Genomic DNA, 22,928 nt, shown 5'->3' with positions numbered 1-22,928 from the left:
TTTGCCCCAGGAGTACTCCTGGGGCTCACTGTCACTGACTCCCGGTCTCCAGTGACTAGAATACACCAGCCACAAATGCCAGGATGAACTATAAGCATCCTCCTTGATGGATCCCCATTCATTCCTGAGAGGTAAATGTTCCCTTTTCTGGATTTTCTCTTTACCCTTCAGGGACACACTTCCCCTGCTCCCTCTCAGGCATCACATTTAGGTCGCTGAGAATCCTCTGCTGATTTTGCAAAAGTAGAAATTGTGGTTCAGTGAGTCTCAGCTGAGCCCAAGACCCTATATCTCTATCAAGCCCCAAGGTGACATCTCTGCTGCTGCCCTTGAGCCCCACACACAGCAAGCATCCTGCCTTCCACTTGTAATTCAGAATATTTGGTGCAACAGGTCCAGTCCAATGGGTGTCTGTGGTTAAATAATAGGCATCCTCCCAGGCAAACTTGTTTCTACTTAAGGACCTGGAGATGTCAACAGGAACAGAGAAAGAGTGAAGACACTAGCCAGGTGAGGGGATTTTTACAAAAAAAAGGCATCAAATGTCTCAACTACAAACATATTGGGAAGCAAAAGAAAAAAAAAACACTATGAATTTGTCTACATTCAACATATATTTTTATTGAGTACAAATTCCATATAGGTGAGGTTCGTTGGCAAGGATGCAAATATAGAAAGGACATGATCTTTCTTTCAAGAATTTTAAGAATTACAAAGGAAAAGGGACTACAAGGGGCAACAAGACCTGGGGTTCAGGAATAGTTTAGCAAACTGCAGGTTAAAGTGGTAGATATTCTCACCGGGCAGAGATTGTTTCCACTTCTGACTCAGGGAGGGCTCACTGGAGGAAGTGACATCTAATGCCTGTGACCCATAGAGGTTGCTGGGACCTCATTTTATATTGAGTTAAACTTTCAGACTCCAGTTCAAGAACCAACCAGAACAAGAAACCCCACTAAATAACGCTGAGCTTATATTGACAACTGATCGATAAACAGAAGTTCAATAAAGTTGCACACAGGGAGTTGCCAGAACATCAGTGCTGAGCTGGGTTTAGGTCAGTCCTGGGGCCTGGGCTGCTGGGATCCTGCTCCAAAGGGAAGTCTGTGCACTGAGGTCTCCAGGTGTTTTCCTGGGAGGAACAAGGAGGAGGCCCTCTGCAGCAGGTGGAGGGGAGGCTGCAGGGGGGAAGGGCATGGGTGGCAGGAGGGCTGAGGACACATGGAAAGGTGGGGAGACACGTGGGAAAGAGCAGGAAGGGGGCTCCAGAGACTCACCAGCACTTCCAGAGCCACCACGCCAGGCCTGCCAGGAGCACCAGGAGCACGATCACCACCAAGAAGACCAAGCCCATGAAGGGGGGCTTCTCTGTGGGGTTGGGCACAGAGGGTATCATTTCCTGTCCACCCTGGGTTGAACTGTACTCCTTGGTCCTCTTTACTTGTGTCATCTTTGCTGAACCAACCTCTCTCTTCCACTTTTTTCTCCCATCCCACTTCTGAAATAGACCATTCATCCAAACCTCCCCATGTTCCCACACCTGCAGGACCCTCACCCTCAGTTCTTCTGTTTCTTGAATTATTAATTTTAAGTCCTTTTTGGTCTGCAGTCCTTAGATTCCCAAATATTTCATCAGGCTCCCCAACTCTGCTGAAAGACCACTGCCCCCTTTTCCCACTTGGGCCCCAGCTCTTTCTCACCCCAGTGGAAAACCATGTCCTGGCCCCCTAGACTGCTGTGTCTCACCTGCCAGGACAGGCCGGCCACCTCCCAGGCTGCCACATACAGGTTCACTCAGAGATACCATGTCCCATCAGCATGGGGCAGGACATCACCTCGCCGGGTGCCCTGTTGCCCCTGCTCACCCCACATCCACATCACCCGCACAGGCTTGGGATAGAAGCTGGAGACGTGGCACACCAGCCACAGATGGCCAGGCCCAGGGCTGGGGCCAGCGGACAGCCAGGCCTCGGGGTCTCACTGCAGAGACAGGACAGGGATTCACAGACTGAGGGGAGGTGCTCACATCACTTTGGATAGACACACCTTTCTGCCTTTTGAAGCCCATCACCATCAACCCCTCTCTTTCTTGACTCTATCTTACCCTGAATTTGAAGGAAGAGTGCAGATTCCTGAGTGCAGAATGCAGAATCTTGGAGGGAGGGAGCAGGACTGACCTTGTCGCTGGAAATCCACCTTCCCTGCATCAAGAAGACTCAACAGGATGCAGGGGCAGATCTCATTGAAGAGCTTGTGTACTATTTCATGGGAAACATGGTCCTGGTTGAATAGAGACCTACTGATCCCTACTTCCTCCCTTTGGAGATGGCCACCATGACATGTTCTGGAAGCTCAGGAGATCAGATCCTTGATAAGCCATCTTGGTGAATCTACTGATGCTTCTCCAATGTGAGAATCACAGCCTAATACCATCTGTACCTGAAAGGGATCTGGGGAAGAGAGACTGTGAGTTACAGGACACAGCGAGTGAAGGAGATGAAGTGACATGAGTGGAACACTTGATGATGGAAGCAAAGGGGAAGTTCAGGGGATTAGAGGGAAATGCTTTGGTTTGAGGGGAGGCTCACACAGGAGAAGTGGTGTTTGACCAAGTTGGAGAAAGAGATGAATGACTGAGGAAAGAACAAATGTTGGAGGAGAGACATGATGGGTGTATGGGTGTGGGTAGAGAATAACAAAGGGCTCAGAGGGATAGCTGGGGTAAAAACGATGTAGGGTGAAGGGAGTGCTGTGGGTTACAGGGAACACATAGTTAAACATCATTGATGAGACAAAATGGGAGAAAAGCACACAGATCAAGGAGTCAGTCACCAGACTCACAGTCAAGGAGCGAGGACCAGAGCTGCCTGGTTGGAGGCCAGGGAAAGGGGTGGTCGTGGGAGAACTAGTGGGACGGGAGAGCCCAGCCTGTGGTCAATGGGAGGAGCGGGATGGAGCAGAAGATGGGAAGCTTTTCAACAATCGGGGTCTGGCTCCACACTCTGCCCACACTGGTGGGATTCAGCTTCGTGATGGGGACACATGAGGTTCAGAAGCCAATGGAGCCTCTTTCCTGGAGGAAGAAGGATTCCAGGACACATGCAGACCAGCCTCCTCCATCCCACCCAGAGGGAACTGAGCTCACATTCGAGCTGCCAGTCACTGAAATGATCCTGAAATATCAGAGGAGATCTAATGGAGAAGGTATGGAATAAGTTTTCTGCTTTCATCAGCTCCTTGTTGCTGAAGTTGCCCTTGGACCAAGGCTGCCGGTAAAAGAAACTGCCAGTCTTGGGGTCCCGGCCAGGAGTCTGCAGCTCACCCAGCCAATCTGAGCCTTGATTTTGTGTTGAGGAACAGTTGTAGAAGGCTGTGGTCAGGATGATGTGGAAGTACATCAGCCCCTGGAAGGCTGTGGGAAGAGGAGGACATTGGGAAGGAGAGGGAATGGAGAGGAGCCGGGGACGGGACCCAAAAGCTGGAGGACAGAAGCCATAGTAGTCTCAGGAGACACGTGCTGCCCCCGAGCCCGAGCCTCGCACCCACCCTTCAGGAGAGCACAGGGCCCTGGGGCCGGGGATGCTCGGGAAGAACCCAGCTGACTCTCTCCCTGCCCAGGTACGTGCTGGGGAACCCACACCCCCCGTGCACACACAACACACCACTAGTGCACACATGTACCCCCACCCTCACCATGAGTACACATGTACACGTGCAGAAACACACCTACACATCGATACAAATTCACACACATTTACACACTCTAACACAAAAGAACATACATAGAATCACATGCACACAAGCGTACAGGCACGGGGAAATACATGTACAGACACGCACACATACACACTCATACACACGCGTGCATAATAAAACACACATACAGACACGCCAACACATGTACACACACACACACACACACACATGCACACGTGCACCCACTGGGCAGGACCTGAGCTCTCACCATCTTCGCTGTCACCTCCCCATCCCCCCTACCCCCACCCCCCCATCCCCCACCCCGCCCCGGAGGAGAACCACCAACAGCACAAGTTGCAGGAACAGTATTGTGTTTGCAGATGTTTTCTCTTGCAAAGTCGCTCTTTGACATCTGTCCTCACACACCTACCCCCTCCTAGCCCCTCTCCTCTGACTTCCTCTTCACACACAACACTTCCCTGAGTTGTGTGCAGCAACACAAATGTGCTCCTCCTGGACACCTACTCAGTCTCACTTCCCCTCCTGCTCTGACCATCCTCTCTGGCCTCCAGCTTCTCCCTGTCACCAGAACATCCCGCCCCCGCCCCCTGATTCAGATGATACAGAACAAGTCCTGTGTGGCCTGGAAAAGTGACCCCCACCTCTCAGGCCCTTTCTTCTCACCCAGAGAGTAACCCAGGAAAACACCCAGCTCCCAGAACCAGCCCTGCACTTGCTGTCTCTCTGTCCCTCCTGCCCTGTGGACTCCCCCCCCCCGCCCAGGTATTTCCTTCCCCGTCTCACCAGCAACCCTCCAACTCATTCACATATCTGTCCTCTCATTGCTTTAGTTAAAAAACAAAATCAACCAGATAAGTCTGAAGACCTACCTGGTTTTCTTAAGTGATTCGAGAGTAGGGCAGCCTCCCATCGGGCTGATAGAGGGGAGCTCTGATGAGTGGTGCAAATGGGGGGTTTTTGTTGGAAGGAAGTTGACAAAAAAGACAGGAGTGTTTCAGGCAAGGTCAACTTCCCTTAAATGGAAGAGCAGGGGGTCTTACCATGCAGATGACCTCCCCTCCTTGCAGGGTGGAGAGGGCACATGTGACAGAGTAACTCACTGGGGCTGACCAGAGAATTCCTCACTGATGGTGAACATTTCTGGGGGAGGTTGGAATTGCAGTTGGGTTAAGGATTAATCAAGGGTTGGGGACTTGGCCTGGCCTGAGATGCCATTTTCAGCTTATGGGTTTCTTCAAAACAATTACTCTATTTACTTGTACAAATTCCCCCATGGTTGCTTATGTAAGAGTCTCAGCAACCCCCAGTCCTCCATTTTCTTAGGGAGGAACCTCCATTTTCTTAGGCATCACTGAGACCACAGGACATGGAAACAACTGAAAAATACCCCCTCCATCTGACTGGCATTAATATCTACTCACACACCAATTCGACATTTAGCACCTGCCTAGATCCAAGCACCGTGCTGCCTTCATGAAAATACAGTGTTCACAGTCACTTTCTTCAAGGAGTTCCTAGTTTACTTAGGAAGATAACACTTGAATGAAGACTATTCATTTTGGTGTGCTGAGCTTTATTATAATACACACAATCTAGATGAAAACAAGCCTGCTGGAAATAATATTTCTAAAGTGGTGACCCTTGCTCATTCATAATCTTGACTCACTGCTTGGCCTCAGGCATTTCTCCCCCTTCACGACCCCAACATAACAGAGGGCCTGGCATGTGGTAGGTGCCCAATGGTTATTTCTGAATGATTGAATAGTTCAGTTCTGGGGTCCAATTACTCTCAAAACCCTGGAGATATTCAACATAAAAATTTTGTAAGCATCACAAAATTATTAGTTGCATTCCTACTTCATGAGATGACAATCTTACCAATTTTTTTTTTCAAAATAAAGTCATATGCAAATAATTATGGAGTTTACACAGAGGGTCCTGCTTGAAACTCTTATTACTTGTTATAAGAAACCATGAGAAAAAAAAAAAAGAAACCATGAGAATGTGAAGCAAGTGAAGTTAGTAGAATGTTCTAGAATCATGTATCCAGAGTCCCTTCTTACTCTTCCTGCTTAAAAGTTCCATGCTTGTTTTCTCATGAGCTGACCTCTGCTGGACATGCTGACCTTCCTTTTTCATGATGGTCTTAAGTGTTTTATGACACTTCAATATTTGTTTGTGCTTTGTATCACCTGGATAAATGTGTTTGACTTGTTATTTCTTGGTTAACAGGTGAACAGATGTAATCTCAAGCTAATGTTAAACAGATAATATTTTTTTAGAAAGTTATGATTGGAATATAGAAAGAACCCACTCCCGTAGTTAAGAATTTTAAGAGCTGGATAACCAAAACCTTGTCTCTTGAATCCATCAGAGCCAGAGGATCAGAGCAACGTGGTAATCAAAATATATGGAAAGACAGACTCTTCAAAGGAAATAGGGGATGCTTGCTTACTGGGGACATATGACAGATGCTCAGAAAAAATAATTAAGTCAGAACAAATAATTCCACTGAAATTGTAAACAGATGACTAAAGGCTGGCATGAGTACCTGGAACCCCGAGAATCACAGAATCAGGAAATTATCCTTATCTCTAGACTTCTTCCATTGACTACACCAGGTGCTCCTGAAAGGCTGGCAGCCAAGATACAGACCAGAGAACTGCTTTCTCCAGGTACAAGCCTGAAGCTATTGAAGCCCTGCTGCCTGAGAAGGGCAGGAAGACCATCATCTCCCAACAGAAAGAAGCCTTAACCAGGTGTGGGAAGGACAGGGAGCCCCACTGCCTCAGGGCACAGGTGAAGCCACAGTGCAGCTTGGGGTCCGGGGACACAGGGAGGGAGGGCCAGTAACACACCCTGTCCCAGAGGAGAGGCTCCATCTGCTGAGAGAAAGGCGGGAACCCTTAGGAGGCCCAATCCCAAAACTGAAAAACCAAGCACCTGGCTGAGGATGAGACTGAACCAGAAAAGAGCGGGTGCCCCACTCCCTGTCGCAAGCAGGGAGCCAGCCGGGTACCAAGGGCAGCTCTGCTGGTCGGGTGCTAGAGACTGGGACAGTTCTCCATGAGGTTCTTCCTATTAGAAAATTGTTTGTCCAGAATGATGCCCTGAATGGAGTCTGCACACGGGGGCTTCATACCCATCCTAACTAATTGAACCCCACCAGAAATGTAGCCTTAGCCAGTCAATGTCAGTAAATATTTCTTTCCATCAGAGCCAACGAGTCCATCACCTGAGTCCTCTCCACTCAAAAGGTAGATGAGGTCATGTGCGTGATAACACCCTTTGCTCCTCCACCTAAAAAGCAGGCCTGGGTGTTGGAACGCTCCTTCTCTTTTGCTAATAGCTGCCTGGCCTCACCTTGGCCTATAAAATATTCCATATTGTACAACTCCCCCTAGTGCCTCCCTACTTCCAAGGTGGGTCCTGCCGATTCATGAATCATTCAATAGAGCCAATTAGATTTTCAAAAGTACTTGTTTGAATTTTATTATTTAGTAGATTTGGTGGTAACGGTGGGATCCCAAGTGAGCTTCCAGCAGCCTTGAGGGACCCGGAGAAACACAGCAGGAACCCAGGCACCCTTGAACCTCACTGCGTTTCCCACCTTCCCAAGGACCGCGGGTAAGCTCCTGGCCCGGAGCCCCGCTCGCTGGCATTCCCAATCCAATTGGATTTCTTTTCCAGGCAGGGTCAGCTGGAGCTTGCAGGCGCTTACGCCTGGAGCCACCCGGGGCCTGCAGCCTTCCCTGGAACACACAGAGCTGCCAGGAGGGTCTGCCAAGGCCACACCCCTAGCCTTTGAGACCAAACTCTTGGGGGCACAGCTTCCACAAGGTCGCAGGGGAGTTGATGGTGCTTGGGGCCTTCTTATGGCCAGATCCTATAGGTAGGTGCATGTTTGTTGTCTTGGTGTGTGTAAATGAAGGCAGTTGCTAGAGGGATCTCAGGGGTCAAACAGCCCCAAAGTTGGGAGTGTTGGAGCACTGAAAGGCTGTTAGAGCCCTTGCCATCCCCCAGAAGGCTCCTGAGACAGAAGTTGGTCACCATATGGGTCAGATTGACACTCGGTCACCTGCCAACCTCAAGAAAACTGAGCAATGAGGTGCACCGTAGCCCATGCACAACCCCAACCCCATGGCCCGTCCTTTGTAGCTATTACTGCAGCTCTAGGAAACCCAGAGGCTTCATGAGGTCCTTACATTCTAAACAGTCAAGCATGTCACCCTCAGGAGCACCTGCTTGTGGAGGCCGAGAGAAATTAAGGCCATTCCACCTCACGTTTAGCGTTAGCACAGGTACAGCCATCTTAGGCCCCCATGAATAAGGCTGAACTTTACAGGAAAAACTGCAGAATTGCCCTTGGCAGGGAATCCCATATCAGAAAGACAACAGAGCCCACACCCGTGGCAGAAAGTCCCATATTAGAATGAGAACAGAACTCAATGCCCATGAAAGCCCCATATCAGAATGTAAACAGAACTTGAGAAATTCCTCCCCCCCTTCTGAAAATCCCCTAGACCAGCCCATAAAAAACCCAGCTGTAACCCACTTCGGGGTCCAAGTCCCTGCTCTGCTGTGTCGAGTATACTTGGACCCAAGCTCGAGCTTGCAAGTAAACCCTCGTGCACTTACATGGGTGTAGGCTCCTCGGTGGTTTCTCGGATTCGCAATCTTGGGCACGACACTGCTCAGCTCATGTCTAAGAACCTCAGTCCTGGAAGCTGGAGTCATGGAGCAGGGTAAGTGTACATACTACAACTGACCTAGACTGACAGTGGGCGCTACGGGGAACCTTCCAATCAGACAGCGTTCATTGAAGAAGTGCACTTGAAAGTGTACTTTTTCCACTCCTTGGTCAAAGACCGAGCAAAGGGCCACAGCAAAATATTTCTTCCAACCGAGGGAGGGTCCTCCAGAGTTGTTTTAAACCGATTACTTCCTGAGCCCAGCAGACAGGGAATTAAATACAAGTTCGCATTAGCCCTTTCTTGCCAAATCCAAACCCATTGACTACTAATCCTTTCTCAAAATAACTATTTCCTTCCCGCTCATCCACTTTGACGTCCTAAGATCACGGTTTGACTTTCTGCTGCCTGGGACACGCGGGTTGTTGGGTCTTTCTTTTCTTTTTTTTTTTTTAAGATTTTATTTATTTATTCATGATAGACAGAGAGAGAGAGAGAGAGAGGCAGAGACACAGGCAGAGGGAGAAGCAGGCTCCCTGCCGGGAGCCCGACATGAGACTCAATCCCGGGACTCCAGGATCACACCCTGGGCCAAAGGCAGGCGCCAAACCGCTGAGCCACCCAGGGATCCCCCCCCTGTTGGGTCTTTCCTTGGCGATCTTTGGGGTGCCTCCAGGCCTGGTAAAGGGAGGATTTCTGTGGATGCCTCTCGGCTCCATAAGGTTGCGCTGCCAGCGCCCTTTACCGCTGTCCCAGCCACGTCCTGCTAGGATACTTTGAAAAATGTCATAAATCCATCATCAGAACTTTGGCCAAAGTAAAAGCTGATGTTCAGAGCTGAGGGAAACTACTTCAGGCCTCCTCTCCTAAGCTAAAGGTCCCCAGAGGAAAAGAGGACTTTCTCACAGGTGGACGGATGTGTCAGTCCTTTGATATTTGTCAGGCAATTCGGAAATTCTTTGGGAAACTAAAAACAGCTCTTCCTCTTTCAACACCTCTAGTCTATGGGCCAGGAGCGTGGTTCCAAAAGCAAGTCAAAGACCAACAGTCCTTTTTTAATCGGAACATCTTACATGCATCCTAAACATTCTGACCTTAAAAGATCCAAAGTCCTTCTAGAAAGGGCTTGCTTATATTTTCTCCAGGGTCTCCCAACTATAAATACGTGGAGTTCTGCGGGGAGATCTCCAGGAATTCCTTTCAAATGCAAATTCCAGAGAGATAATCCTGATCAAGTGCAAAGACCCGAAAGCCCATTTAAAACTGGACTTGCTAAGGACAAATACAAATCTTAAGTGTCTTTGCTTTTTTTTTTAACCTTCCATTTTGTTTAACATAATTCTTCAAAGCAGATAAGTCGAATCTCTTCTGTGTAAATGAGTTCTTTTTTTCCTTTTAATTTAAGACTTAAGAAAACATTCGCTAAACCATATTTGGGGTGTGATTTTTTTTTAACCTTCCATTTTCTTTAATGTATTTCTTCAAAGCAGATAAGTCGAATCTCTTCTGTATGAATATTTTTTTTCCTTTTAATTTAAAACGATATATTTGAGAAACTTTCGAAAATTTCGAAATTCAAGGATAAAATAGAAAAGAAAGAAGGAAGGAATGGGAAGTGAAGAGAGGAAGGAAAAGGAAGGAAGAGAGCAAATGGAAAGAAAAGGAGAAGGAAAAAAGGAATGAAGGAGGGAAGGAAGGAAGAAACTAGATAGAAACACAATGAAACAGGTAAATAGATTCGGAAAGCAAAATTTTAACACTCCAGAGGCAATGATGACCTTTTCCTCCCCACTACGTGACATTAAATGTCCCTGCTGCAAGATCAGGGCTTGAGAATGATTATTTTAGCTAATTAACGAGATCTAGAGTAACTGAAGTCAGGCTGTGGATGTCTCCGCTCGCACTGCCATGGAGGTCATTGGTCACAAAGCATCCATTTCCTTATTCGTGGACTCTGGGCTGATAGACCTACCTGGGGACATTGACTTGCAGCCCTAGACACATGAACCCACCACTGTTCATGGACACAAAGAGTGGCCTGACGTGTCACCCACCTCAGGTGCCCCTCGGATTCCCCTGTTAATTCCCACACTGTAAATGTGGATCTTGTTCATGGTCTATTGGTGCCATGTTTCCTCATTTTCATGGTCCTTCTAGGTGATATCACTGTTTAAAAAGTGCCTGAAGCCCAGGGCCCCGGAGCTGACTGATGACCTAAGCACAGGAAGGTGGGATGTGCCTCACAGACAATATGCATGTGTACAGCAGGCTTGCTCAGACCCCGGTGCAGAGCTGTGGCCATGAGCTCAGTGCTAATGAAGCTACAGTGCAGTAAATCCAGGAAAAGGGGCAGGACAATCATGATGTCCTGGGGTGGATCCACCCCAGAAAGTGCTAAAGTAACGAGGACCCTGTGATGATGCCATGAGAAAGGGGAAAGGAGCTATGTTCATGGATTGGTGAGATGATGACCATTTCTTGTTTGTTTCTAAAAACATTGTGGGGGGCAGCCCGGGTGGCTCAGCGGGTTTAGCACCATCTCCACCTCAGGGTGTGACCTTGGGTCCCGGGATCAAGTCCCATATCAGGCTCCCTGCACGGAGCCTGCTTCTCCCTCTGCCTGTGTCTCTGCCTCTTTATCTCTCTGTGTGTCTCTATGAATAAAAAAAATAAATGTTTAAAAATAAAATAAATAAATAAATAAAATAAAATAAAATAAATAAATAAAATAAAAAATAAAATAAAATAAAATAAAATAAAATAAAATAAAATAATAAAAACATTGTGGGAACACAACTGTGGGGCTGATGCCAAAGACGCGGACAGTCAAGTACCCAAACTGGGAAATGTTACACACTTCTGAGCTGGTAATTCAGTATCGGGAAATTCTCCATAAGATAAAATGTGTACAAATACACCTATGCATTAGAGAAACTGTCTTAAAACTGAAACACGTAAAACCAGGCTGTGTGGTCATCAGGTGGAAGGTGTTGTGAGCAGAGTCTCCCAGGAGCCCACTGAGCATCTCCCCAGGAACAATGGCTCACCATTGCTGACCTGAGGACCGCAACTCCGCAGCTGGGAATGCCAGGAGGCACTGTGTGCGCGCTCCTTGCTGGGTCCCCATTCATCCCTGACCACAACGCTCGGGCTCTCTTTCCTGGAGCAACCCTTTTCCCCAGGGACACACTGCACTGCTCCCTCTCAGGCATCACATTTAGGTCCCTGGGAATCCTCTGCTGATTTTGCAAAAGTAGAAATTGTGGTCCAGTGAGTCTCAGCTGAGCCCAAGACCCTATAGGTGACATCTCTGCTGCTGCCCCTGAGCCCCCCCCCCTGCCCCCCACAGCAAGCATCCTGCCTTCCACTTTTAATTCAGAATACTTGGAGCAATGGGTCCAATCCAATGGGTGTCTGTGGTTAAATAATAGACACCCTCCCAGGCAAACTTGATTCAACTTAGAGGCCTAGAAGGTCAATGGGAACAGGTCAAGTGTGAACTGCCTCATTCAGGTGAAAGGACCTTTAAAGAAGAGAATGAAGCATCTCAACTACTATAAATATGTCAGGAAGGAAAAGAAAAAACACAGAAAAACACTATGGATTTAGCACAAATTCAGTGGATATTTTTATTGGGGACATAATCCATACTGGGGACTCTCCTTGCCAAGGATACAATTATTAAAAAGATATGGACTTTGCCTCAAAATCATAAAAATTAGAAGGGAATAGGGAACCACACGGGGCAATAGGGCTGAGGGGCAGGAATAGAATCCCCAAAGTGGAGTAAAGTGTGGTGGAAATTCTCACCACTGCTTCCGCTTCTGACTCAGGGAGGGCTCACTGGAGGGAGTGACATCTGAGGCCTCTGACACATGGAGGTCGCTGGGGCTTCATTTTACATTGAGTTAAATCTTGAGAATTAATTCCCGAAACCAATAGGAACAACAAATCCAACTAAATCATGTTGAGCTTATGTTGACAACTGATCAACAAACAGAAGTGAAATAAAGTTGCGCACAGGGAGTGGCCAGGACGTCAGCACTGAGCTGGGTTTAGGTCGCTCCTGGGGCTGGGGCTGCTGGAATCCTGCTCTGAAGGGAAGTCCGTGCACTGAGGTCTCCAGTGGGCTTTCTGGAGGAACAAGGAGGAGGCCCCCTGCAGGAGGTGGAGGGGAGGCTGCAGAGGGGAAGGGCATGGGAGGCAGGAGGGCTGAGGACACATGGAAAGGTGGGGAGACACGTGGGAAAGAGCAGGAAGAGGGCTCCAGAGACTCACCAGCGCTTCCAGAGCCACCACGCCAAGCCTGCCAGGAGCACCAGGAGCACGATCACCACCAGGAAGACCAAGCCCATGAAGGGGGGCTGCTCTGTGGGGTTGGGCACAGAGGGTGTCATTTCCCATCCACCCCTGGTTGAACTGCACCTCCCAGGACCTCTCCGCCCCTGTCACTCTCCACCTCACTGAACACCGTTCCTCATCTATCCTCTCCCATCCCTCCTCAGAGATGGGCCCTTCCCCAAATCACCACATCCTCCCACATTTGCAAGACCTTCGCCCTCAGCTTTTCTGTTTCTTGAATTACTGATATTGTGTTCTTTTTGGTCCAGAGTACCTAGATTCCCAAAAGTTTCATCTGGCTGTCCTGCTCTGTGGGACAAAATGTGCCCCCTTTCCCAGCCAGGCCCCAGCTCTTCCTCACCCCAGTGGAGGACCATGTCCTGGCCTCCTAGACTGCTGTGTCTCACCCGGCAGGACAGGCCGGCCGCCTCCTTGGCTTTCACATCCAAGGACACCTGAAGGTACCACGTGCCGTCAGCATGGGGCAGGATGTCACCTCGCTGGGTGCCCTGCTACTCCTGCTCACCCCGCATCCATGTCACCCACACAGGCTTGGGGTAGAAGCCAGAGATGTGGCACGCCAGCCGCAGACGGCCAGACCTGGGGCTGGGGCCAGTGGACAGCCAGGCCTCAGGCCTCACTGCGGAGACAGGACAGGGATTCACAGACTGAGGAGAGGTGCTCACATCACGTTAGACAGACACACCTTACCGCCTCTTGAAGCCCGTCACCATCACCCCCTCTCCCTCTTGACTCTCTCTTAGCCTGAATTTGAAGGAAGAGTACAAATTTCTGAGCACAAAATGCAGAATCTTGGAGGGAGGGAGCAGGACTGACCTTGTCGCTGGAGATCCGCTTTCCCCGCATCAAGAAGACTCAAGACGAAACGTGGACAGTAGCCAGTGATGAGCTCATGTGTGAGTTCATTGTCATCATGGTCCAATTCGTTGACTTGTCTGCACACCTGCTGTGCCCTACTTCCTCCCTTTGGAGATGGCCACCATGACTTGTTCTGGAAACTTATAAGGTCTTCCCCCTGATAAGTCAACCGCATGAATCCTACTGATGGTTCCCCAAAGTGCAGCTCACAGCCTAATGTCACCTGTACCTGAAAAGGATCTGGGCAAGAGAGACTGTGAATTGTAGGACAGGGGGAGAAAAAGAAGTGAAATGAGATGGGTGGAAACCAGGACAGCAGATGCAAAAGTTGGAGATAAGGGGATTGCAGGGAATGGACGTAAGTTTGATTTGAAGGGAGGCTCACAGAAAGGGGAAGTGGTGGTGGATACAGAGGAGCAAGTAAGTGACTGAGGACTGAATGTTGGAGGAGAGACATGAAGGTGGTGGGAAGAGAATAGGGAAGTGCTTGGTGGGAGAGCTGGGCTAGAAACAACGGAGGGTGAAGGGAGCACAGGGGGTGACAGGGTCGCATAGAGAGACATCGCTGCTGGGAACGGGTGGGGAGAAAAGCACACAGATCAAGGAGTCAGTCACCAGACTCACAGTCAAGGAGCGAGGACCAGAGCTGCCTGGTTGGAGGCCAAGGAAAGGGGTGGTCCTGGGAGAACTAGTGGGACGGGAAAGCCCAGCCTGTGGTCAATGGGAGGAGCGGGATGGAGCAGAAGATGTGAAGCTTTTCAACAATCGGGGTCTGGCTCCACGCTCTGCCCACACTGGTGGGATTCAGCTTCGTGATGGGGACACATGAGATTCAGAAGCCAATGGAGCCTCTTTCCTGGAGGAAGAAGGATCCCAGGACACACGCAGACCAGCCTCCACCCAGAGGGAACTGAACTCACATTCAAGCTGCCAGTCACTGGAGTAGTTATGAAAACACAGAGGAAGTTGAATGGTGTTTGAATAGAAGGACCTTTCCGCTATAATGAGCTCCTCATTGCTTAGGTTGCCCGTGGACCAAGTCCACAGGAAAATGAAAGCGCCCGTCTTGCTGTCCCAGCCGTGAGTCTGCAGCTCATTCAGCCAAGCTGAGCCTTGATTTCGTGTTGAGGAACGGTTGTAGAGGGATGAGGTCAGGATGACTTGGAAGGAGACTGGCCCCTGGAAGGCTGCGGGAAAAGGACAGATAGACTGAGGAAGAGGAGGACATTGGGAAGGAGAGGGAGTGGAGACTATGGGGCCAGGGACGGGACCCAAAATCTGGAGGACAGAGAAGCCATAGGCGTCTCAGGAGACACATGCTGCCCCCGAGCCCGAGCCTCGCACCCATCCTTCAGGAGAGCACAGGGCCCTGGGGCCGGGGATGCTCAGAAAGCAGGCGGACTCTCTCCCTGCCCAGGTCTGTGCTGGGGAACCCACACACCCACACCACCCGTGCACACACACAGGGACAATTGCACAGAAGGACATATGCACAAACACACTAACACAAAAGAACCTACAAAGAAACACATACACACAAGTATACACACTCAGAATCACACACACACACACACTCACACTCTCTGGTCCTGTAGCCACTAGACAGGACCGGAGCTCTCACCATCTTCGCTGTCACCCCCTGGGAGGAGAACTGCCAACCCCACAAGTTGCAGGAACAGCATTGTGTTTGCAGATGTTCTTTCTCTTGCAAAGTCACTCTTTGACGTCTGTCCTCACACACAGACCCCCTCCCAGCCCCTCTCCTCTGACTTCCTCTCCACACACAACCCTTCCCTGAGTCTCTACCACAATGCAAATGTGCTCCTCCCTAGGCCTTGGACCACCTACTCAGTCTCACTTCCCCTCCTGCTCTGCCTCCCCTCTGGCCTCCAGCTTCTCCCTGTCACCAGCGCCCATCCTGCCCCCGCCCCCTGATTCAGATGCTACAGAACAAGTCCTGTGTGGTCTGGAGAAGTGGCGCCACCTCTCAGCCCTTTCTTCTCACCCACACAGTAACCCAGGAAAACACCCAGCTCCCAGCACCGGCCCTGCACCTGCTGCCTCTCTGTCCCTCCTGCCCTGTGACCCCCCACCCCAGGTATTTCCTTCCCTGTCCCACCCCAACCCCAGCTCCTTCACATCTCTGACTTCTCACCGTTGAAGATATAACTGGTTTTAAGTGATTCTAGAATCAGGTCGCATCCCTTCTGGTAAGTAGAAAGGAGGTCTGAAAAGGTGGGAAGATTTTATACGAAGGAAGTTGGCAAGAAGAGAAAGGAATGTTTCAGGGAAGGTGACCTCCTTATTAGGAGAGCAGGGCTCTCCCCATGCAGATGACCTCTCCTCTTTGGCAGGTGGAGAGGGTCCATGGGACAGAGTAGGGCCGACCAGGGAATTCCTCACTGACAGGTGAACATTTCTGGGGGAGGTGGCAACTGCAGTTGGGTTAGGGATTAAGCATGTTTTGGGGACTCGGCCTGGCTTGAAGCACCTTTTTGGGCCTATGAGTCTCTTTTTAACAATAGCTTTATTGGCTTGTCCTGATTCTCCCATGATTGCCTGTGTAGCAGCCTCAGCAACCCCCAGTCCTCCATTATTCTTCGGGAGGAACCAGCAGGCATCACAGAGACCACAGGACATGGAAACATCTGAAGAGTTCCCCCTCCATCTGACTGGCATTAATATATATTCACTCACCACCAGCCACTTAGCACTTGCCTATTTCCTTCCCGCTCATCCACTTTGACGTCCTAAGATCACGGTTTGACTTTCTGCTGCCTGGGACACGCGGGTTGTTGGGTCTTTCTTTTCTTTTCTTTTCTTTTTTTTTTAAGATTTTATTTATTTATTCATGATAGACAGAGAGAGAGAGAGAGACCCAAGCGCTGTGCTGCCCTCGTGAAGGTACAGTGTGCACAGGGCAGGCTGTATTCAAGGAGCTTTTATTCTACTTGGGAAGAATAAAACATGAACTGAATAATATTCATTTTGGTGCGCTGAGTTTTATCATAATATATACACTCTAGACAAAAACAAGCCTGCCGACAACAATATTATGTAAAGCAGTGACCCTTGCTCATGTAGGCCCTTCATAATCTTGCCTCATGCTTGGCCTCAGGTGTTTCTATCTCCTCATGACCCCCACATAACAGAGGGCCTGGCAGGTGGTAGGTGCCCGATGATTATTTCCGAATGATTGAAGAGTTCAGTTCTGAGATCCAGTTACCCTTAAATATTATGGCAGCATTCAACATAAAATTTTTTTAAGCATCCCAACGTTCTTAGCTGTATTCTTACTTGGTGACATGACAATCTTACACAGTTGTGTTTAGGATAAATTCATATATTAATAATCAGCAAGTTTCCACAGAGGGTCCTAATGTGAATCTCTCCTATTCCTTGTTATAAGAAACCATGAGAATATGTAGCAAGTGAAGTCATTAGACTGTCCTGGAATCATATACCCAGATTCCCTTCTTATTGTTCCTGCTGGAATACTCCATGCTTGTCTTACCATGAGATGATGTCTGCTGGACATGCCCACCTTCGTCTTTCATGGTGTTCTGAAGTGTTCAAAGGCTCTTCGATATTTGTTTGTGCTTTCCCTCACTTGGTATAAATGTGTTTGAACTATTTGTCTTGTTATTTCTTGGTTTACAAGTCAACAGAAACAATCTCAGCCTAATATTATCATGATTTTGGAAAGTTAAGATTGGAACATAGAAATCTAGAAAGAGCTCACTCCCACATTCAACCTTATGAGACCTTGATGATCAAAATCATGTCTCTTGAATCCATCAGAGCTGAAGGATCAGAGCAACTTGTTAACCCAAAATGTAGGGAAAGACAGACTGCTCCAAGGAAAAAGGGATGCAAACCCTTACTTCCTTGAGACAGACGCCAGATGCTCTCTAAGACAGAAAAAGTAATTCAGCTAAAATTGCTCATTGGGAGCCTGAGATTCAAAGATCTGGGAAAACTGTTATATCTCCAGGCTTCGTCCACACTCCTAGACCTTTCCAGGTGCTCCTGACACCAGGTGGAAATCCAGGATACAGACCAGAGAACTGCTTTCTTCAGGCTGGGTACAAGCCTGAAGCTACTGGAGCCCTGCTGCCTGAGAAGGGCAGGAAGACCATCATCTCCCAGCAGAAAGAAGCCTTAACCAGGTGTGGGAAGGACATGGAGCCCCTCTGCCTCAGGGCACAGGTGAAGCCACAGTGCAGCTTGGGGTCCGGGGACACAGGGAGGGAGGGCCAGTAACACACCCTGTCCCAGAGGAGAGGCTCCATCTGCTGAGAGAAAGGCGGGAACCCTTAGGAGGCCCAATCCCAAAACTGAAAAAACAAGCACCTGGCTGAGGATGAGACTGAACCAGAACAGAGCAGGTGCCCCACTCCCTGTCGCAAGCAGGGAGCCAGCCGGGTACCAAGGGCAGCTCTGCTGGTCGGGTGCTAGAGACTGAGACAGTTTTCCAAGAGGTTCTTCCTATTAGAAAATTGTTAAGTCCAAAATGATGACCTAGAATTACAGTGGGCTTTAGGGGAACCTTCCAATCAGAGCGTGTTGTTCACTTAGTAACTGCACTTGAACGTCAGAGTCCTCAAATTCAATAAACAGAAACAGATGCCTATTTTAATTGGCATGCGGGGAATTCCAGGAAAAGGCAGGATTCCAAAAATGGTCTCATCAAAAGATTCCTTACAAAAGGCTGATAAAAAGTCTAAAACAAGGAAGCCTTGTTATAGCTCCTACTGCCCCTCCACCCTTCCTCACCTGAGGACTCCCAGCCCAATTTTTCATCTCAATCACCCTCCACTCTGCAGAGGCCCCACCCTTTCAAACAAAACCTCCTGAAGTTACAGGTGATGCTCCTCAGACTCCTTTGTCAAAGACTGAGCAAAGGGCAAGACCCTTCACCTGAGGGAGGGTCCTCCAGAGTTGTTTTAAACCGATTACTTCCTGAGCCCAGCAGACAGGGAATTAAATACAAGTTCGCATTAGCCCTTTCTTGCCAAATCCAAACCCATTGACTACTAATCCTTTCTCAAAATAACTATTTCCTTCCCACTCATCCACTTTGACGTCCTAAGATCACGGTTTGACTTTCTGCTGCCTGGGACACGCGGGTTGTTGGGTCTTTTCTTTTCTTTTCTTTTCTTTTCTTTTCTTTTCTTTTTTTTTAAGATTTTATTTATTCATTCATGATAGACAGAGAGAGAGAGAGAGAGGCAGAGACACAGGCAGAGGGAGAAGCAGGCTCCCTGCCGGGAGCCCGACATGAGACTCAATCCCGGGACTCCAGGATCACACCCTGGGCCAAAGGCAGGCGCCAAACCGCTGAGCCACCCAGGGATCCCCCCCTGTTGGGTCTTTCCTTGGCTATCTTTGGGGTGCCTCCAGGCCTGGTAAAGGGAGGATTTCTGTGGATGCCTCTCGGCTCCATAAGGTTGCGCTGCCAGCGCCCTTTACCGCTGTCCCAGCCACGTCCTGCTAGGATACTTTGAAAAATGTCATAAATCCATCATCAGAACTTTGGCCAAAGTAAAAGCTGATGTTCAGAGCTGAGGGAAACTACTTCAGGCCTCCTCTCCTAAGCTAAAGGTCCCCAGAGGAAAAGAGGACTTTCTCACAGGTGGACGGATGTGTCAGTCCTTTGATATTTGTCAGGCAATTCGGAAATTCTTTGGGAAACTAAAAACAGCTCTTCCTCTTTCAACACCTCTAGTCTATGGGCCAGGAGCGTGGTTCCAAAAGCAAGTCAAAGACCAACAGTCCTTTTTTAATCGGAACATCTTACATGCATTCTAAACATTCTGACCTTAAAAGATCCAAAGTCCTTCTAGAAAGGGCTTGCTTGTATTTTCTCCAGGGTCTCCCAACTATAAATACGTGGAGTTCTGTGGGGAGATCTCCAGGAATTCCAGATGCAAATTCCAGAGAGATAATCCTGATCAAGTGCAAAGAAGAAGGGAAAGCCCTGGGAGAAAGGGCTTCCCTGGTGCCCTGGAGGCTCAACGGGCAAGCTTCCGACTCCTGACTTTGGCTCAAGTCAGGATCTCAGGGTCAAGATCGCAGGGTCAGGAGGTTGAGCCCTGCCTCTGCCTCGGTGCTCAGTGTGGATTCCACCCAGATTCTCCCTCCGCCCTTTCCAAGCTTGTGCTCATTCTCTAAGTAAATAAATACAATCTTTTTTAAAGCTAAAAAAAATAAGTAAAAACTGACATGCCAAAGATAAATATTAATCTTGTGCCTTTCAAAAAAATACTTAAAAAAAAATCTTTGCCTTGTAGACAAATCAAGTTTGTTCATTCCATCTGCCCCTCCCCCCAAAAAACCCAAATCAACAAACAAAAAATACCTCAAGTAAAACTTATAGAGGTGGTGAATGTTGCACCTCCATGATGCCAGTGATATTTTATTTTATTTTATTTTATTTTATTTTACTTTATTTTTTTGATGGCAGTGATTTCAAAACAGAAGCTGTCAATTCTGTATCTGTCTTGTATGTTCATATCTGTGTTGGAAATGTGTTTCCGTCTCGGGGAGACTTTGCTAAAATTAATTTGTAAAAGAGCTTTTTAGTGGGTTTGAAGGCCTGCAGGTATGAGGATTGGGTATTCTAAAACTCAAAATAATAGTAATGGACCCAAATGTTATTCATGTGAACGTAAAAATATTTCATATGAAAGCTAGTTTGAGATTACCAGTTTAATTAAATCAAACACATGTTTAGAATTCTCAGCGTTAAATATTACACTTTTGCCTGTTTGACTAACCCAATAAGTTTACCTTATCTTGTGTAAGATCCATCAACAACTACAACAAAACGTACATGAATGTTGACTTCCTCTAATGCCTCATGAAGTTTTGTGGGTAATCTGAACAAAACTGTTAAAGACAAGTAAAATAAATAGATGTGAATAAGATTGAAAGGTTTATATATATTCAATTAATTAACATATAGCGTAGTATTAGTTTCAGAGGTAGATTTCAGTGATTCATCAGTGGATATAACACCCGGTGCTCATCCCATCACATGCCATCCTTCATGTCCACCACCCAGTACCCTGTCCCCCCACCTCCCTCCCCTCCAGCGACTCTCAGTTTTATTTATTAAATTAAATTAAATTATAAATTTAATTTATGGTTATGATTTGTCTCTGTCTCTGATTTTGTCTTGTTTTATTTTTACCTCCCTTCCCCTGTGCTCTAAATAGCTCCAAGGGCTGCTCGGGTGGCTCAGCGATTTAGTGCCACCTTCAACCCAGGGCGTGATCTTGGAGACCTGGGATCTAGTCTGACGTTGGGCTCCCTGCATGGAGCCTGCTTCTCCCTCTGCCTATGTCTCTGCCTCTCTTTCTACCTGTGTCTTTCATGAATAAATAAATAAAATAAAATAAAAATAACTAAATAATTCCAAAATCCTTGGTAACTTAAAAATCTTTAAAAAGTTTTGCTAAGTCATGGGACACCTGGGTGGCTCAGTGGTGGAGTGTCTGCCTTTTGCTTGGGTCATGATACCAGGGTCCTGGGATGAGGCTCCCTGCAGGGAGCCTGCTTCTCCCACTGCCTGCGTCTCTGCCTCTCTGTGTGTCTCCCTCATGAATAAAGAAATAAATCTTTTTAAAAAAAGTTTTGCTAAGTCAAATAATTAAGTTCAGACCATTAAATATAGAGATCATTTCCAGATAAGACAAAATCCTAGAACATTCATAATTAAACACAGGCTTCTCTACATTGGGCTTACTACAAAAAAAAAAAAAAAAAACTAGAGTATGAGGGTATGCCAATGCTACACTGCAAAATTCGGGTGAGACATGCTTCCAGAAATTTTAAATGTCTTCATAAATCAGCAATTTTTTAAAAAAAATGTTGATATAACAGACAGTTCACAATGGCTCTCCTCTTAGTTTTTGGTAGAAATGAAATTTCAGAAGGGTAAAAAATTCTAAGTGATATATGTAATGAAAGCTACTAGAAATCATGAGGGAAATATCCTCATATACCAGGAAAATAGGGTGTGTTTGCGGTCAGAAGGGGCATAAGGAATGGAAATGCATGTTTTGGCTGAGGGAAAAGAAAGTGATTTTGTCCTAAAATGGGGCTAATTCTCTGAAGGGAAACACAGGACAAAAATAGAGTATAAAAAAGGAAATTGTAGAAGGTTTGCGGGAAAGGTAGTGTTACAGGATTTCTTCCCCTTTAGTGCCTATGTGTTTTGGCCATGCTGCTTGGAAGAATGAGAGGTAGACCAGACCAACAGGGGTGGACAGCAAAGCAAGGATTATTGAGAGATAGAAAGTGAAGTGATAGAAGCTGTGGTCTATGGATACAATGGAATATTCCTCAGCCATTAGAAATGACAAATACCCACCATTTGCTTCAACGTGGATGGAACTGAAGGGGATTATGCTGAGTGAAATAAGTCAATCAGAGAAGGACAAACATTATATGGTCTCATTCATTTGGGGAATATAAAAAATAGTGAAAGGGAATAAAGGGGAAAGGAGAAAAAATGAGTGGGAAATATCAGAAAGGGAGACAGAACATGAGAGACTCCTGACTCTGGGAAACGAACTAGGGGTGGTAGAAGGGGAGGTGGGTGGGGGGTGGGGGTGACTGGGTGATGGGCACTGAGAGGGGCACTTGGCGGGATGAGCACTGGGTGATATGCTAAATGTTGGCAAATTGAACTCCAATTAAAAAAAAAGAAAGAAAGAAAGTAAAGTGATACTACAACGCTCCCAAAGAGGGAAGGGAGCAGAGAAGGATGCCCCCGGACTTTAGGGGTTTTATGGGTTTCTTGGGGTGGCTGTTTTAATCTGATTAACCGTCCTTGAACCTGTCATCCAATCAGGTCCTCATCTGTCCTGTGGGAAAGGGTGGAGGGCTCCTTCAAGGATGGTGTAAATTCCTTTTAAGGGTGGTTTCTGCTCTAGTGGGGGGCTTGGCCTTGCCTGCTTTTTTTCCCCAACAATCCTTCATCAGTAGCTTTAAAAAGAAGTGATAGTATGCAATCAAGCTGGGTAGAATTAAAATAAATTTATTTAAAAATAAGTTTTAGGGTAGCCCCAGTGGCCCAGTGCTTTGGTGCCACCTTCTGCCCGGGGTGTGATCCTGGAGACCTGGGATGGAGTCCCAAGTCGGGCTCCCTGCTTGGCGCCTGCTTCTCCCTCTGCCTGTGTCTCTGCCTCTCTCTCTCTGTCTCTCTCTCTCTCTCTCTCTCTCTGTGTGTGTGTGTGTGTGTCATGAATAAATAAATAAAATCTTTAAAAACAAAACAAAACAAACTTCCAA

General features: G+C 47.7%; 1 protein-coding gene and 1 pseudogene across 3 annotated transcripts; both read right to left on the bottom strand.

Moving 5' to 3' along the window:
• Nucleotides 1–1,036: 1,036 nt before the first annotated feature.
• LOC121471508 lies at nt 1,037–5,400 on the bottom strand (annotated as a pseudogene).
• A 6,625-nt stretch (nt 5,401–12,025) lies between these two features.
• On the bottom strand, nt 12,026–15,381 carry LOC121501316 (T-cell surface glycoprotein CD1a-like). Of its 3 annotated transcripts, none has more exons than XM_041773260.1 (7): nt 15,250–15,381; nt 14,549–14,815; nt 13,587–13,868; nt 13,276–13,389; nt 13,111–13,204; nt 12,687–12,777; nt 12,026–12,566 (listed from the first exon to the last, which is right to left on the bottom strand). In XM_041773260.1, exons 1-7 carry the CDS (start codon nt 15,308–15,310, stop codon nt 12,447–12,449), a joined length of 1,029 nt encoding a protein of 342 aa, XP_041629194.1. In that variant the 5' UTR covers nt 15,311–15,381; the 3' UTR covers nt 12,026–12,446. The 3 variants fall into 3 exon arrangements, with proteins under 3 accessions (XP_041629194.1, XP_041629195.1, XP_041629196.1); XM_041773261.1 differs by having other exon boundaries at nt 12,026–12,542; XM_041773262.1 differs by having other exon boundaries at nt 12,026–12,542; nt 13,157–13,204.
• Between the last annotated feature and the right edge of the window lie 7,547 nt (nt 15,382–22,928).

The sequence above is a fragment of the Vulpes lagopus genome, chromosome 11 (assembly GCF_018345385.1).
Source record: "Vulpes lagopus strain Blue_001 chromosome 11, ASM1834538v1, whole genome shotgun sequence".
Classification (NCBI taxonomy): domain Eukaryota; kingdom Metazoa; phylum Chordata; class Mammalia; order Carnivora; family Canidae; genus Vulpes; species Vulpes lagopus.
This window is presented reverse-complemented; position numbering and strand designations above follow the sequence as displayed.